At 46.4% G+C, this 14,277-nt stretch overlaps 1 protein-coding gene across 2 annotated transcripts in view; it reads left to right on the plus strand.

Annotated features, from left to right (window-relative positions):
• LOC309595685 (gamma-aminobutyric acid receptor subunit beta-4) overlaps window positions 1-13,096 on the plus strand; it is a gene marked incomplete at both ends in the record, with an annotated part of 74,030 nt that extends 60,934 nt beyond the window's left edge. The window contains 5 exons of one of the 2 annotated variants that reach the window (XM_082322941.1): window positions 2,992-3,074; window positions 7,311-7,448; window positions 9,064-9,216; window positions 11,970-12,226; window positions 12,719-13,096. In XM_082322941.1, the coding sequence (XP_082179067.1) occupies window positions 2,992-3,074; window positions 7,311-7,448; window positions 9,064-9,216; window positions 11,970-12,226; window positions 12,719-13,096 (1,009 nt within the window). The remainder of the gene's footprint in view (window positions 1-2,991; window positions 3,075-7,310; window positions 7,449-9,063; window positions 9,217-11,969; window positions 12,227-12,718) is intronic. The other variant, XM_082322942.1, reaches the window with a different exon arrangement.
• Window positions 13,097-14,277: the final 1,181 nt, after the last annotated feature.

Below are 14,277 nucleotides of genomic sequence, written 5' to 3' on the forward strand. Positions count from 1 at the left end.
TAAACACCCACTTCTTCTCTGGGATACCACTTGCTTTAACCCAAGTAGGGCTGGTTTATCAGGGTTTAGGAAGCCCAGAGGCAGGACCTGAGCTGAACCTGGTGCCCCAAGCCAGCTGCCCCTTGCATCTTGTCATGCTGCAGGAGCCCCACATCTAGGTGATCCTGTGGTGCTGGTGTCCCTGGGCTTGCTGGGCGACCTCACCATGGGTACAGCACTGCAGCTGAATGCTCCAGATGAGCAGGTGGCTACAGCCCAGGACAGCCACGTGCGGCTGTGCTACCTCTGCTCTGAAAACAGAACAAAACCTTCACCCTACATGGTCCCACTTCTCACCTGCCTGAGCAGTGTTACATGGGCAGATCACCAGGGGTTTGGGACCTGCAGCCAACTGGGGTATCTCTGGAGGATGCTGAACTATACAGTGTGGATACACCCATCCTTTAATTAGAAGGAAAGAGAAATTATCTGACTTTTGAGGACAGATGCCCTCTTAATCTTGTTTTTCTCCTTTCTGTCCTGCCTGTCCTGAGGTGCTCTTCTTTTTGAATCAACAGGGCTAAATTATGCCCTGATGTATACCTCTGCTGATATAAATTGGTGTGATCTTGCAAAAATCATTGGAGTGGCTCTGGATTTATGCCGGCTGTTAGTGTGAGCAGGATTTGGCGCATGGAGTGTGGTAGCCATAGCTCACTGTGTCATGCTCTGCATTTCCAGCCAGCACTGCAGGTGATAAGCAAATCCTGTCAAGAGGCGAGAGGGTCCCTCTCAAACCAGAAAAGGCTTCCCCTGGATGTCCTTTGTGTGGCCAAGTGAGCCAGCCAGGCTGCAATTTTGGGATGGACACTGTGGAAAGGTTTTAGCCCACAGGGTCCCACAAATGGGGTGGAAAATTTTCATTTAATACATTTTTGCATCTCACACTTTAGGGAAAACAGGAGAACGCATTTGTAACTGCTATTTCCCACGGGTGCAGTATAATATATACAGTATACGCCGTGTGCGGCATAGGGGGATGAGTCATACCCGTTCGTGACTCTTTGGTCTCAGTGCCTGGCCAGGATGGACTCTGCACCTGCCACTTTGGGCTCTCCTGGCAAGGTGCAGCTCCCCCCAGGTGTGCTTCGGATCTGCTCCTCCACCATGGTCTCTTGTGCCCATCTACCCTGGTCCAGGAGGATTAGGGTGGGAGAGGCACTGAGTTTCCAGCAGCCCTCCTAGAGGTGCCAAACTGGGAGGCTGTAAAAGCAATACATGCAATCCCAAAGCCATGGTGATAATTTTTAAGTGGCTCCTGTCCTGTTATCCTTCTCCCCCTCTGAGCTTTCTCCTCCACCCCAACCACATTACAGATAAAAGGGTTAAGAGCTCACTTGGGCCCCCTGCTCGGAGAGAGGGCAGTTGCAATGTTGTATCTAGACCCAGTGAGGATATATATAAATTCCCTCCGTCTCTTCAGTTCTATTTATAGCACGGCAGGCAGTGGCAAAGGCTCTCCTCAAGGCTTCATCTCCTACAAACAGTCTTCACAGACAGCAGAGAGATAAATTTAGCACACGAGATTTCTTAAAGAGCCAGCAGCTCTGCGGTGCTGCTCGCCTGCCCTGCTGCAGCCCCCACCCTCATACCTGCACTGGGACAGCCCTGTCCTGCAGGTGCTTACCCCCTCCTTCTCCCCCCCTTCCCAATTTTCTGTCCAGCTTCACCCATTCTCTACCCCTTCCTTGTCTCTTTTTCTTTCATTGATGTTTTTTCTTTTTTTTCCTTCTTTTTTTTGCTGGTTCGCCATCTCATCCTCTCTGCTTTCTTGTTTTTCTTTTCTTCGTCTCTTTTCTCTCTCTCCCAGGCCACAGGGCTCAGAAGATAAAGCTTTCTTGTTAACAGTTCACTGGTTATGCCTACATAGTAAAAAATGTGTAGCTTGATTAATGCCTTCCAGATGGTTAATTGAAAAAAAGAGGGGGGAATGCACCAATCTCTCCCCCCTCTTCAGCACTCTGCACACATACACTGCACAGGAAGAAAACTGCATTAAAGGGTGAGGGGAGCAATATATTTGAGAAAGAGGAGCAGCCTGTTAACTCCAGGGTGGTGTCGCCAGGTTGGTGATTTAGCTGTTGATTTGCTCTGTCCCTGCTTCCTGCCCTCTTCCTTCTTCTATCCCACCTCAAAATTCCCCATCCCAGAGAGCGATGCTCCTTCATATACAATGTGTAACACACACACACCCCCTCCTTGCACCCTCAAGTGAACCCCACTGCAGACACCGTGCCGCTCTGCCCCCACCCCGTGCTCTGACACCCCCAAAGCAACACCGACCCTCATTCTCTCCCCATATTTATTTTTCAGGGGGATGCACACACACACACGTGTCTTTCATGAATCTTGGTCATGTAGTCGGTTACGCAAGAGTGACTCTGTTACTAGAGCCATGAGCCCACAGGAGTGGAAGGGCCCCATTGGTGGGGTCTAGGCTTTTTGATTTGGCAGTGCCAAAGTGGGTGCAATGGAGGGGGCATGGGTGGGTGGGGGGCTGCTAGTAGGGTCATTGGGGCAACTCTGGAGGAAAGGGGGGTGATATTGTGGTTAGCTATTCTTTTCCATAGGTTTTACAGACACGTGTCAGCTGTCTCCCTCTTAGAAACTGACATGCCTCTCCTCTTCATCCCCTGCCCGTAGCTCTGCCTACTCCTGGTTCCTTTGTCTCTCTCAAGGGACAGACAGAGGAGGAACACAAATCCCTCCCCACCCTGTTAATAGAGATACTGCCTTGCTGACGTGAGTCACGAAGGGTTTAAGCCATGCAGTTGAGGGTAAGCTGCATCCAGCCCCCCGCCCCTCACACCTCCCACCACGGATCTCCCTGGTTTCCAGGGAAACAGCGGCCCCAAATGCTGCCTGACTTTCATGTCTGCCTTTCATTTCTCCTTTTTTTTTTTTAGGAAGAAAAAACATACAACTGATTTTTTTTCTCCCTTCCCCTTTCAGAATCACCACCACAGCCGCTTGCATGATGGACCTGCGGAGGTACCCCCTGGACCAGCAGAACTGCACGCTGGAGATCGAGAGCTGTGCGTATGCCTCACACCCATCCTCCGCCACGCGGTGCCACCTGATGCCACCCACCCCAGCCGCAGCTTCCCGCTCATGGGATGCCTCCCAGGGGTGTTATGGGCTACCCCTCCTGGAGGATGTCCCCTGGGGCAGGACCAGGCTCCCTCATCCAAACTCCATCCTGAGGGGACCTCATGGGTGAAATGCCCAGGAAAATGGACCTCTAGCAGCAGGCTAGGCATTAAAATCACTCTCACCCTCAGAATGGTGGTGGAAGCCTCCTTTAGTCCTAAGAAAGTCCTGGGAGCCTGCCCTCACTCGCGGCTGGACCCTCTCTGCACGGCAGGTGGGACCTGAGCCCTCCTGCAGTTCCACCCCGCCTGGATCTTCCCTTGACTCCTATGGAAAGCCTCTCCTGACCGCGCTGGCGGAGGAGGTCCGGCTCTCCCTCATAAAAATGCACCGCAGTATCCCCGCAGGAGCGGTCCAGAGCAGCAGATCTCACAGTAATGATGATGCAGCTTCAGTGGTGATTATCAGAGAATTGCTTTTTTCATAAAAGAGGTCCCACAGCATCCATAGTTGGAAGGCGCCGTGCCGCCTTCCCAGCCCTGCCTGCGCCTGGGAGCCCCCTTCTCGCTCACTGCTCAGGATGCGCAGCCATCGCAGCGCTTGGTGTGGCGGGTAATGGGATGTAAATTAGGTCCTGCTGGAGACACTAATGACATGTCATTTCTGGCACTCCTTAGCATTTTGAGAATAGTTTACTGTACAACCAAGAAAACAGAAGGCAGAGAATTACCCACAGTTCCCCATGTTGCAATTTTGTTTTTAATGGGACATGTCAAGCCAATTTGTTAGTCGAAACTACATTTCCTTACTATATTTCTAAGATCCATGCAGAGATGAAGAGATTCAATCATTTCTTTCCTCAGAGCTTTTGTCTTTCAAACACTTGCACATTTGAAATCTGCAGGGCTCCATTTTGTTTGCTTCCAAGTCCACACAACTCTGGAATAACAGTCCTTTCATGGCTGGCTTAAAAAACAAAGTATATAAAAAAAGCCCCTAAAACAAACCACCAAAATAGCCCTTTTGTGGTGCAGGGGTGCTGGGTTCGTAAAGCAGCAGCAGGCAGCTGGGGTCTCCTTCCTTACAGCAGCTCGGGGCACCTACCTGCAGGAGATAAGCCAGTGCTGGCACTACCTGTTGATCCCATCCCTCCATCCCGAAAATAGCCCTCACTGCGCATACCCCTGCCTAGCTGTGTGCCAGGATTCAATGAAAACCTGATGAAGCAGGCAGCAAACAGGCTGTTAATCTGATGTTTTAAGATGTCATATCAATACTTTATGATATTTGAGGTTGAAATTACTTGTCTTTGTGAAAGTTCTTCTACTTTTTAAAAGTAAAATAGAAATTTGGTTTTCTTTTTAAAGCTAGAAATCAAAGTGAAGCATTTCTTTTTAGACTGAACAACCTTTCCCTTTAGAATCACTTTAAAAAATGGCTTCCCAATAAACACGTTTGATTTCATATTGCATGATGCCATAATAAAAAAAAATACAAAAATTGGTACCCAATACCAGCAGGTCATAGAACAAATGGAATAGAGCTAGTTAACTGTGAGATCTCCTAAAATTAGTTACTGTAATTTGACATTTTCATTGCTGATCAAGAAGTAAATTTGAAGTCACTGCTGTTAAATTTGTAGATGATGAAGATAAGAGTCTGCGTGGCTTGCTCGCTGCACGTTTGAATACCTCCCAATTTGAATACATCCAGAATGCATTTGAATATAGCTAAATGCGGAGGTCTGTGCCTGGGTGTGGGAGCACGGGCAAGGCTGCCAGACTGAGGGACTCGTACCCACACGGGTATCAACCAGGGGAAATGAAGGGATGGCAGCCCCGAGCACCGCTGCTGGAGGTTTCATAGCAGGGCTCTGACAGAAAGGGCTGGAATGAGCCTTGGTTATATAAACCAGGGGAGCCGTGAGTCAGAGCAGGGAATTGATTGGCCTCTGAATGTGTCGCTGGTGAGACGGGGAAAGGGACTCTGTCTATATTTGGTTTCCAAAATTTAGAAAGGAAGTTGAGAAATCAGAAGAGGTTGGGAAAAGATGCTAAAAAGTGGTTCAGGGGCTAGAGCAGATGTTTTGCAGTAAGAAACCTAAATAGCTCAATCTGGTTTGTTTACTGCAAAGGATGTGGAGAGGTGACTTGTTTACAGGCTGGGTGCACCTCTGCAGAGGGGGAGTGCTGGGTGGAAAGGGCTTGGTAACCTCCTCAAAAAATTCAGAATAACCACCAGAGTCTGAAAGTCTGAACCAGATGAATTAAAATGTAAAATTGCACACAATGTTTTTAGCTGCGAGAGTGTTTGAGCCGCTGGAATCAACCACCGGGAGGAGTGGGGAACTTGACTGTTTCTTGCTGCTTTCCACACTTGGTCTCAGTGCTCTGTGAGAGATGCTGCAGCCAGATGCAAATACCAGTTCCTGTGCACAAAGCTGGGGTACTCAAGTCAGTGCAATAGCCTGTGACACCCCACTGTCTGCAGCAGATGAGATGATAACCTAAGGGTCCTGAATCTCTGTGGGCTCGTGGGTGTGAGTGCTTTACCACTTACTGCCATGGGAGTAGGAGCATGCCACGTGGGAGGAGGTAAACCCTGGCTTAAGTGTTTTACACCAGAAGAAGATCTGGCATGGCTATTTTTTAGCACCCATGAATAAAAGAAGTAATGACTGAGAGTACAGGATGTGGACTTGGAGACTACACAGTCATCAAATAATTCAGTTTCGGAAGAGACCTCAGGGTGTGTCTAGTCCAGCCCCCAGCTCAAAGCAGGGTCAGCTATGAGATGAGACCAGGTTGCTCAGCTTTATGTCCACTCGGGAGTTGCAGGGTGACACTATCCTCAAAGGTTCAGCTGTGATCTGGGGTAACCCTTGGCCCCTAAGGCTAGGTAGAAGAATTTCTCCTCCATGGTACATTCAACAGCTCTTCATTCCCCGATCCCACTCATACACTGGTGCTGGTTTTGGTGGCAGTGGATGTTAGCCCTGCTGGGTATTGCTAGCCAACTGCCCCTGCTGCGAGGGCTTGTGGACAAGGCAGGCTGTTGTGCTGCAGTGCAGGTTGTGAATAAAAGCTGTCTGTGGGCATAGTTGAAGCTCATGCTGTAAAAGAAGCCCTGCACCATGCTGTACCAAAGCCTGTACACAGAGGTTCTCCCATGCAGCTCTGCACTTTGCTTAGAATAAGAGGCCACCCTTTGTGTAGCAACAGCCACAGTGCTTCAAAACCCAGCTTGCCACAAGTGGCATTAATTTTCAAGTGGAGATGAATCCTTGCCCACAAGGGCAACAGGCAGGGCTGTGAACATAACACTGATGGGAGGGGAGCTGCATGATTTTGTTCCCTGGGCCTCATTACCCATGAGTTCAGAGCATCTGGGGAGTCTCTCCTGGGACTGTGGCTTTGGACTTCTCAGCACTTCTAGCCTGTGCAGCCCTGTCTGGCATGTATAGTTTGGGATTAAAGTAAGGGGCTGTACCCTTGGCTGAGTTAACAAATCCATTACCCTGAAACATAAAGGATGAATATTTGGTACCAACCTGACTCCCTCTCCTCCCTTTTCCCATTACTGCTCTTTTCAGCCAGCACTTGGTAAAAGCAGCCCTCAATCTCAGAGAAGCTGTCCACTTCCCGGCTCCAAATTTTGACTGAGAGTACTTAGAAGAGAGAGATACTCTGATGCTCAAATTTCTTTCAACTGCTGTTGTAAATCTTTTTTTTTCTCTGGGAATTCTTAATACTTAGTTGCTTTGTTTACCTAGTCCCTACCAGAATGTATTGTGTGGTCTCCCCCTTCTGGTAAAAGGAGGCAGTTTTTGAAAAGCAAAATGCCGTGTCTGGTGCATTTGAGAGAGGCTTCTGATGCACAAGTCCTTGTCATGTCAACCATGGAGATTACGTAGCGCAAGTCAAGGCTTGACAGACCACTTCTCACCATTTTCTCCTGAATTCTAGCCAGAAGTGGGAGTTCTGACCAATTTTTTCCTCTTCTCCTGGGGACTGTACTGCCAAGCTCAACTGAAGAAGAAAAGTACGTCAGCAGGGAGGAGCTATGCTTGCTATCTGATGGTGTGGGCTTTCCTTTGGATCCTCTTCCACCTTAGTGAAAATGGGGGTGTCATCTGCTCCATCTTGTCACCTTAATTCTCTCTCTGTTCTTCATCTCTGCAGATGGTTACACAGTAGATGACATTGTCTTCTTCTGGCAAGGAAATGATTCTGCTGTCACTGGGATGGAGGTGCTAGAACTGCCCCAGTTCACCATTATCGAGCAGAGGCTCGTCAGCAGGGAAGTGGTCTTCACCACCGGTGAGTCTCTGCTGAAGGGATGCAATGGAATGTGCGAACCTTCTGCTGATCAGCGTCAGTGTGGTTATTTCTCTGATTCAGATGCTGAGGCACTTCAACTTAGGGTCCTGTTCCTTTTGAAAGAGGAATCTTCTGTGCCCACCGAGTTTGCTTTTTTTGTCTGCTTCTCTTCAGAGACTTATGGGATCATTTTTTTTGCTGCAGTTGTTTTCATTTCTTAGTCAAAACACCAACTGAGCTCAAAACAGAAGCTCTTTAGAAGGTTCTCAGCCTTTACTTTGTTTTTATGTGGTTTGCAACTGGCTCTCGAAGTTAATGTAGGTGCAATAGTAAGCAGAAGTATATATCAGTTGAAAAGCAAGTGGTCTATGAAATGATGCAAACCCATCTGTACACAGCAATAAAAAGATCTGGAGAGAATACCTTGGGACAATTCAGATACTAACAGTTGGAAAATTGGAGGGGTTTGGATTTTGGTTGCTATCTTCACTTTGATCTGGCATGGAGTTCACTGCCAAAACAGCATGCCACACACCTGTTATATAGGACAATTCTCGAAATGCCATGAAATCACAGCCTGAGTCTCTCAGAGGTGGCGGCAGATGGTGATGTTGTTACAATTGTGCCTTGGGGGCATGCTGGGAGCAGGGTCCCATTGCAATGGTAATCTAGAGACCCACAACAAGAGGCAATATTCCTCCAAAAGAAGTTTGCAGTCTAAATAGGTAAGACCTTCAAAAAAAGACTGGTGAAGTACTCTGTTCAAGCTACTCAAATGGCACATAATGGTGAGAGAACATAACCACCTTTTTCCCAGTCTACCTCCTTCATCATTAAAGACTGTTGTTCTCTTGTTATTTGGCTGCCAACTCACAATTACACCCATATTTCAGGCTGCTATGTCGCCTAAGGGATGGAGGTGGGAAGGAGGAAATACTTGGACTTTGTTTCACAGCAATGAGAAAGGCCCTGCTTTGTCCCGGTCAAAATGACCCTGCTCCAGTGGAAGGACTATAAAAGCACTTATTGTCATCACTATCCCCATTTGGTTTGCTAAAAGATTAGGAGGAAGTTGCAACAACTTGGAAAAAAAAAAAAAGACATACAGATTAACTAACAGTACTCTATTTGCATATGAATTTGCCCAGTCTGACCATAACCCATTTTTAGAACAGCATGGGAAAAATATGATTCAGATCTTCATTGCTGTTTGGTGAAAAAGCTAGCACATGAAAAAATTGGAAAATCATCTCACTGCATCCAGATATAGGGTTAAAGTCTCCTGTGTAAGCCTGTCTCAAATTGGCACGTACCATAACAGCAATTTCAGCACTGAACAGACATTCTCCTGTGATGTCTGATATAATAACATAACTTATATAGAGTTTCCTTTCTCCTTAATATTCTGAGCCAGCTGAGCAGACACTGAAGAGCTCCCCTCTAAAAACTGATGAGTCTGCAAAACCGAATGAAGAAAAAAAGAGAGATTTCTCATTATCCTTGCCTCTTGAGAACATTTTCCAAATAAAATTTCAATTCCTAACCTAAGCTCTTACCATAAATACAGCCTTTCCCTCCTCTCAAACAACATCTCCTTTTAATATCTCATTGACAGGTTCATATCTGCGCTTATCCTTGAGTTTCCGGATTAAGAGGAACATTGGTTACTTCATCCTGCAGACTTACATGCCATCTATTCTCATCACTATCCTGTCCTGGGTCTCCTTCTGGATCAATTACGATGCTTCTGCTGCACGAGTGGCGCTGGGTACGTACCTTTTCATTATATGTTGAAGAAGGTGTTCATTTGATGGAGATCATCTAGGACAGCTGTAAGAAAGAAAATACACCTTTTTCTTTATGAAGTAGCAGCTAAGCAAGCCACACAGGTCTGTCAAACTTGTCGTCCCAAATGAAGGACATTTTTTCTGAGAACAAACTTCAAATTTTCAGCTGGAAAAGCTACTTTTTTTGTTCAGAAGTATCAGTACTTCCCAAGATTGAGTCTGTATTATTTGAATCAGTAAAAGTTCTACCACACATTTCTGTGGGTGCAAGTTTAAACTCTATAACAAAAGCATAAATGGTCACAGCTTCTCAGACGTGTGAGACTCTGACATGCCACGAGCCCACCAGTTCCTTCACTCTGGTTTGTACTTGTTTTCTTACGAAGAGATGTCTGGGCACCTCTTTGTCAACAGATGTGCCATGACTGGTTAGCTCGATGATAAATGCTGAGGGTGGGTGGCCAAAGAGTAGTAAGAATGATGACTGAATGGCTGAAAAGGTGAAAAAAATAAAGGAAGTGGCATTACACAATGATAGTTTAGGCCCCACACAGACACTTTTTGTAGCTGAAGACCGTAATAACCAAGGCAAATGTGGGACAGCAGTTAAAGTCCAAGTTCTTCTTAAGCACATGCTCCCCTAAATAGGAATGTTTTCCTATAAGAGGAAAAAAATGAGGTCTTTTAAGCAACAGAAGGGAAGTGGGGGTGGATTGCAGATGAGGATTTTGAAGAAAGAACAGGAGAAAGGGGGGATGGCTGGCATATGAGAATGGGGCTGTGCAACATGATAGAAAGTTCAGAGGAAATAGGAGAGCCAAGGAGGGAGCAGGATTTCATCTGTGAGTGGGAAAAGGCTCAGAGAGGCAATGGAGCACAGGTAGAGGCTGGGTCTTACAGAAAAGTTTGGAGGCTTAAATTAGCTCTAGGAGAAGACAGAGTTTGAGAAGACTCAGAGGAGGGATGGCTTGTACAAAGATATAAAATAGGTGATTTGGCTGTGCTTGCTTGGAGAGGCTGGCACAGGAAGACAGTGGGGTAACAAGAAGAACGTGGTAAATTAAGAAGGTAAGTTGCATTGACAAGACTATAATCAGTGAGAGAAGAAAAAGAGACCATAGCAGACATTGCTGGCACAGTGAAAGTACAAGCAGAAGGGTGGACATGAGATGCACAGCTGGTGAATTTCTGCTGACATCTGGATTCAAAGGAGAAGACAGAAGAAAAACATTGTAGATCAAAACTGGAACAGCTCTCCCTAAACTATTCCTGACAGCTCTCTATCTAACTTACCCTTAAAAGCTCCAAAGAAGGAGACTCCACAGCCTCCTCTGGGCACTTTATCTCCAGGTTTACCTGCTCATACAGTCAAAAAGCTCTTCTTTGCCTCTGTCCTAAGTCTCCATTGCAATTTGTCCAGTTCTTAATGGAGACGTGGAGAACATTCTATTCCCCCTTTCTTTGCCCCAGATTTCTGAATATTTAGACTACTGTCTAAATATAGACAATATAATATATTGTATGTATATAAATATATCTCCCTTCTGTTTACTGTTCTGTGAACTGAAGACTATTAGTTCTTTAAATCTTTTATCAGGACTGACACTAAAGACATGACGAGTGTGAAGGGGAAACAGGACAAGCAGAGGTGCAGGATGCATAGAGAAGTGTGAGAGCCATCACTGTAGAGGTAGGGCTGAAACCAGAGGAGCAAATTAGGGTCATGGAGACTAAGAGAGCTGCCAACAGAGAAATGAGGAGGAGTGACACTAGAAGAAAAGGAGGTCAGCGAGGTAGTAAGAAGAGCAGGACAGCTGAGCTAGAGAAGCAGGAAAAGAAGACTAGGTTGAAAAGGAAAAGCTACTGCCCCCAAAAGAAGCATGAAGGTTCACTGCCATCTTTTTGAAGCTGGCAAAAGATTGTCAGAGACAGATCTGAGGCCACTCTAACAGTCCAGAGAAGGGAAGAGGCTAAGAAGAAACTGAAGAGGACTGAAGCTGTGAGAGTAATCATGGTGCACCAGGCTCTTGGAGACTGAGCAAATGGGGAAAAAAGTGTTCAATGAGGCCAAGAAATGTTTATATAAGATGCAGGAAATATGAGTAGGCCTAAAAAGGAGAGCGTGAGAACCATGGGAGGAGTGTGTACAGATGATAATTGAAGTAGTGAGTGGTAAAGTTGGTGAGAGGAAGGTGGAATTGATGGGGTCAAGGTTGTAGACAGGCAGGCAAAAAAAGAGAGCGCCATGAAGAGGGAATCTCTTCAGTCTTCCTCCTATTCATGGCACTGGAAAGACACAGCAGGTTATAAATTCATGTAAAGGATACTGGGGCATTCAGTAGTGCCCAGGGAAGCCTGATGAGTTCATGAAGTGGAAAAAAGGGAGGAGAAGAGGCTGAGAGACTGAGAGCAAAACTGAATGTTTCCTACCACACTGAGGGAAAAAAGGAGGATCAGGGAGAACTTAAAGAACCAAGGTCCAGAGGATGTTGGCCCCCATCGTCCTGATGATACTCAGCTTTGACAGTTTCTCCCACTGTTGGCGGCTGGTTTATTTTCTGCAGCAATTTGTACTGGGCAGCTGGGCTTAGAATATTGACAATTTTCTTCCCAGTTGCACTGCTCCCATCCATCCTTGAGGTTGTCCAGCTGGGAGGAGGGATGGGGAAGAAGAGAGTGGCATTTCAGGAAACCATCCCACCTTGGTAACAGAGCACCTACCCTCTCCTTACAGGGGTCACCACGGTACTTACAATGACTACCATCAACACCCATCTGCGGGAGACTCTCCCCAAGATCCCTTATGTCAAGGCTATTGATGTTTATCTTATGGGCTGCTTTGTCTTCGTGTTCCTGGCGCTCCTGGAATATGCTTTTGTCAACTACATATTCTTCGGGCGAGGCCCCCGGCAGCAAAAGAAACAGAGTGAACGGATCAGCAAGGCCAATAATGAGCGCCACCGTTATGAGGAAAAGAGGGTGAGAGAGCAGGTTTGTCCCCTTCTTTCATTGTGGCAGGAGAATTCAGACTATCCACTGTTCATTCAGTCCTGGGTGAGCTGTGGAGCAGCCTTTCTCCTCATCATGAGAGATGAACTCCAGTTCCCCTGTCTGGTGATTAATGGGAATTTTTTTCTCCTTGATCATTTTGTCATCATCCTCAAGCCAGTCTCATCAGGACCATCCTCTTGCATGGGGCAGGTGTACCCAAAAGTACCCCTGTGGCTTTTGGTCCTAGGGTTTTGGCAGAATCACACTACCCCGCTCAAAATTTTGCTGTAAGCACACGTGGCTAGTCCTTCAACTCTAGCATCAGTGGACAACATTTTCAAATACAGAAGTCCAGGTTCAGAGCTCACAAACGACCCAATCAATGGTATTATTACACAGGATACAGTTCAAAATCATCCCTGATGGTGTGGCCCTGTATGCGTTGTGCACAGGACATTCCTGCTACCTTTCTCTCTGTCTTCCCTCTTCTAGGTTGACCCTTATGGTAACATCCTCCTCAGCACTCTGGAGATGAACAACGAGCTGCTGGCCACAGACATGATGAGCAGTGTTGGTGACTCTCGAAACTCTGTCATGTCCTTTGAAGGCTCAGGAATCCAGTTCCGCAAGCAGCTGGCCTCTCGGGATGGATTTGGTCACCACCCAACCCTGGACCGCCACGTCCCGCTGACCCACCATGCCGCGGCCCGCAACCGTGCCAACTGCCGTCTCCGCCGGCGGTCATCTAAGCTGAAGCTCAAAATCCCAGACCTGACAGATGTCAGCACCATTGACAAGTGGTCACGAATCATTTTTCCAATCACCTTTGGATTCTTCAACCTTGTTTACTGGTTGTACTATGTAAATTGATGCCTGCAGCCTCCGAGAGAGATAGGGACAGACACTCAGACAATGACAACACAGGAGTGTTGTGGTCTTTTGGGTTTGGGTTTTACTCTTTACTATCATTATCATTTATTCCTTTGATTCATTAGATTTATTCTAAGCTTACTCTTCTCTTTTCAGCACATGTAGAACCATGGAGTGTGGGGGGCGGGTAAGGGAGAGAAGGGTATACGGGAGGGGGGTTTGGTTTCAGGGAGGGATGTGTTTGTCTCGATTTTGGTTTCCTGCTGAAGGACTTAAACCATTGTAAAAAAAAAACCAAAAACCACCAAAAACCAAAAAAAGAAAGGAAAAAAAAAAGAAAAAAATGCAGAAAAAAGAAAAAAAACACACAAAAACCCAACAAAAAAAAAGACAAGTTTAGAAAAAAGGGGGGAGGGAGATTTAAAGAAATTGAGTAAAAAACTGGTGGGGGGATAGGTTATCTTTGGCTGTGCTCACTAATGCGCTATCCTCACTTCCATTTCACTACTGAATTTCATCTTTCTCTTCTCAGTACTATTATATTTTTTTAGTCTTTCTTCTGTCGCTGCTCTTAACCCCTTCATGTTTATTCTTTCATGGATTCATGAAATGGTGGGGTTTCATTCTCATGCTATGAGATTTCTCTTTTCTTTTTCTCTCTCCCTCTCTCTTGCTTACAAGCCTAAAAGAATCTTTTAAACCAACAAATAAAAAGAATATTTATTTTGGAAGAGCTGGGAAGGGGGGAGGACAAGGCAATTATTTGGGAGGGAAGGGGCAATGTGGGGTTATGGGAGGGGGGGAGGAGGGAGCTTATCAAAAACAAAGGCACATTTGCAAGTTGCCTTTTTCCACCTTCAGGAGTTTGCAAGCTGTTTTTCCTGTATGAATGTGTGTGTGTGTGTGTGTGTGTGCGTGCGTGCGGCGCATCTGTGTGTATGTATGTGCGCATGTATGTAGATATGGATGTGTGTGTGCAAGCATGTTTTCTGGGGAGGGGAGCTGGGGAGGGGGGTTTTGTAATGTCTTTTGTAGAAAGAGAACACAGATGACATTTAACCGGCAGTGTTTTGGGGGGGAATAGCAGGGTTTTGTTTGCTCATTGCAACTTTGTGAGGTTGGAGGTCAGACTCCCAGCTTGTATTAGAGAGACAGAGCTGGTGAGGTAGATTGTGCAAATA

The sequence above is a fragment of the Platalea leucorodia genome (genome assembly GCF_965183815.1).
Source record: "Platalea leucorodia genome assembly, chromosome: 10".
Taxonomy (NCBI): Eukaryota; Metazoa; Chordata; class Aves; order Pelecaniformes; family Threskiornithidae; genus Platalea; species Platalea leucorodia.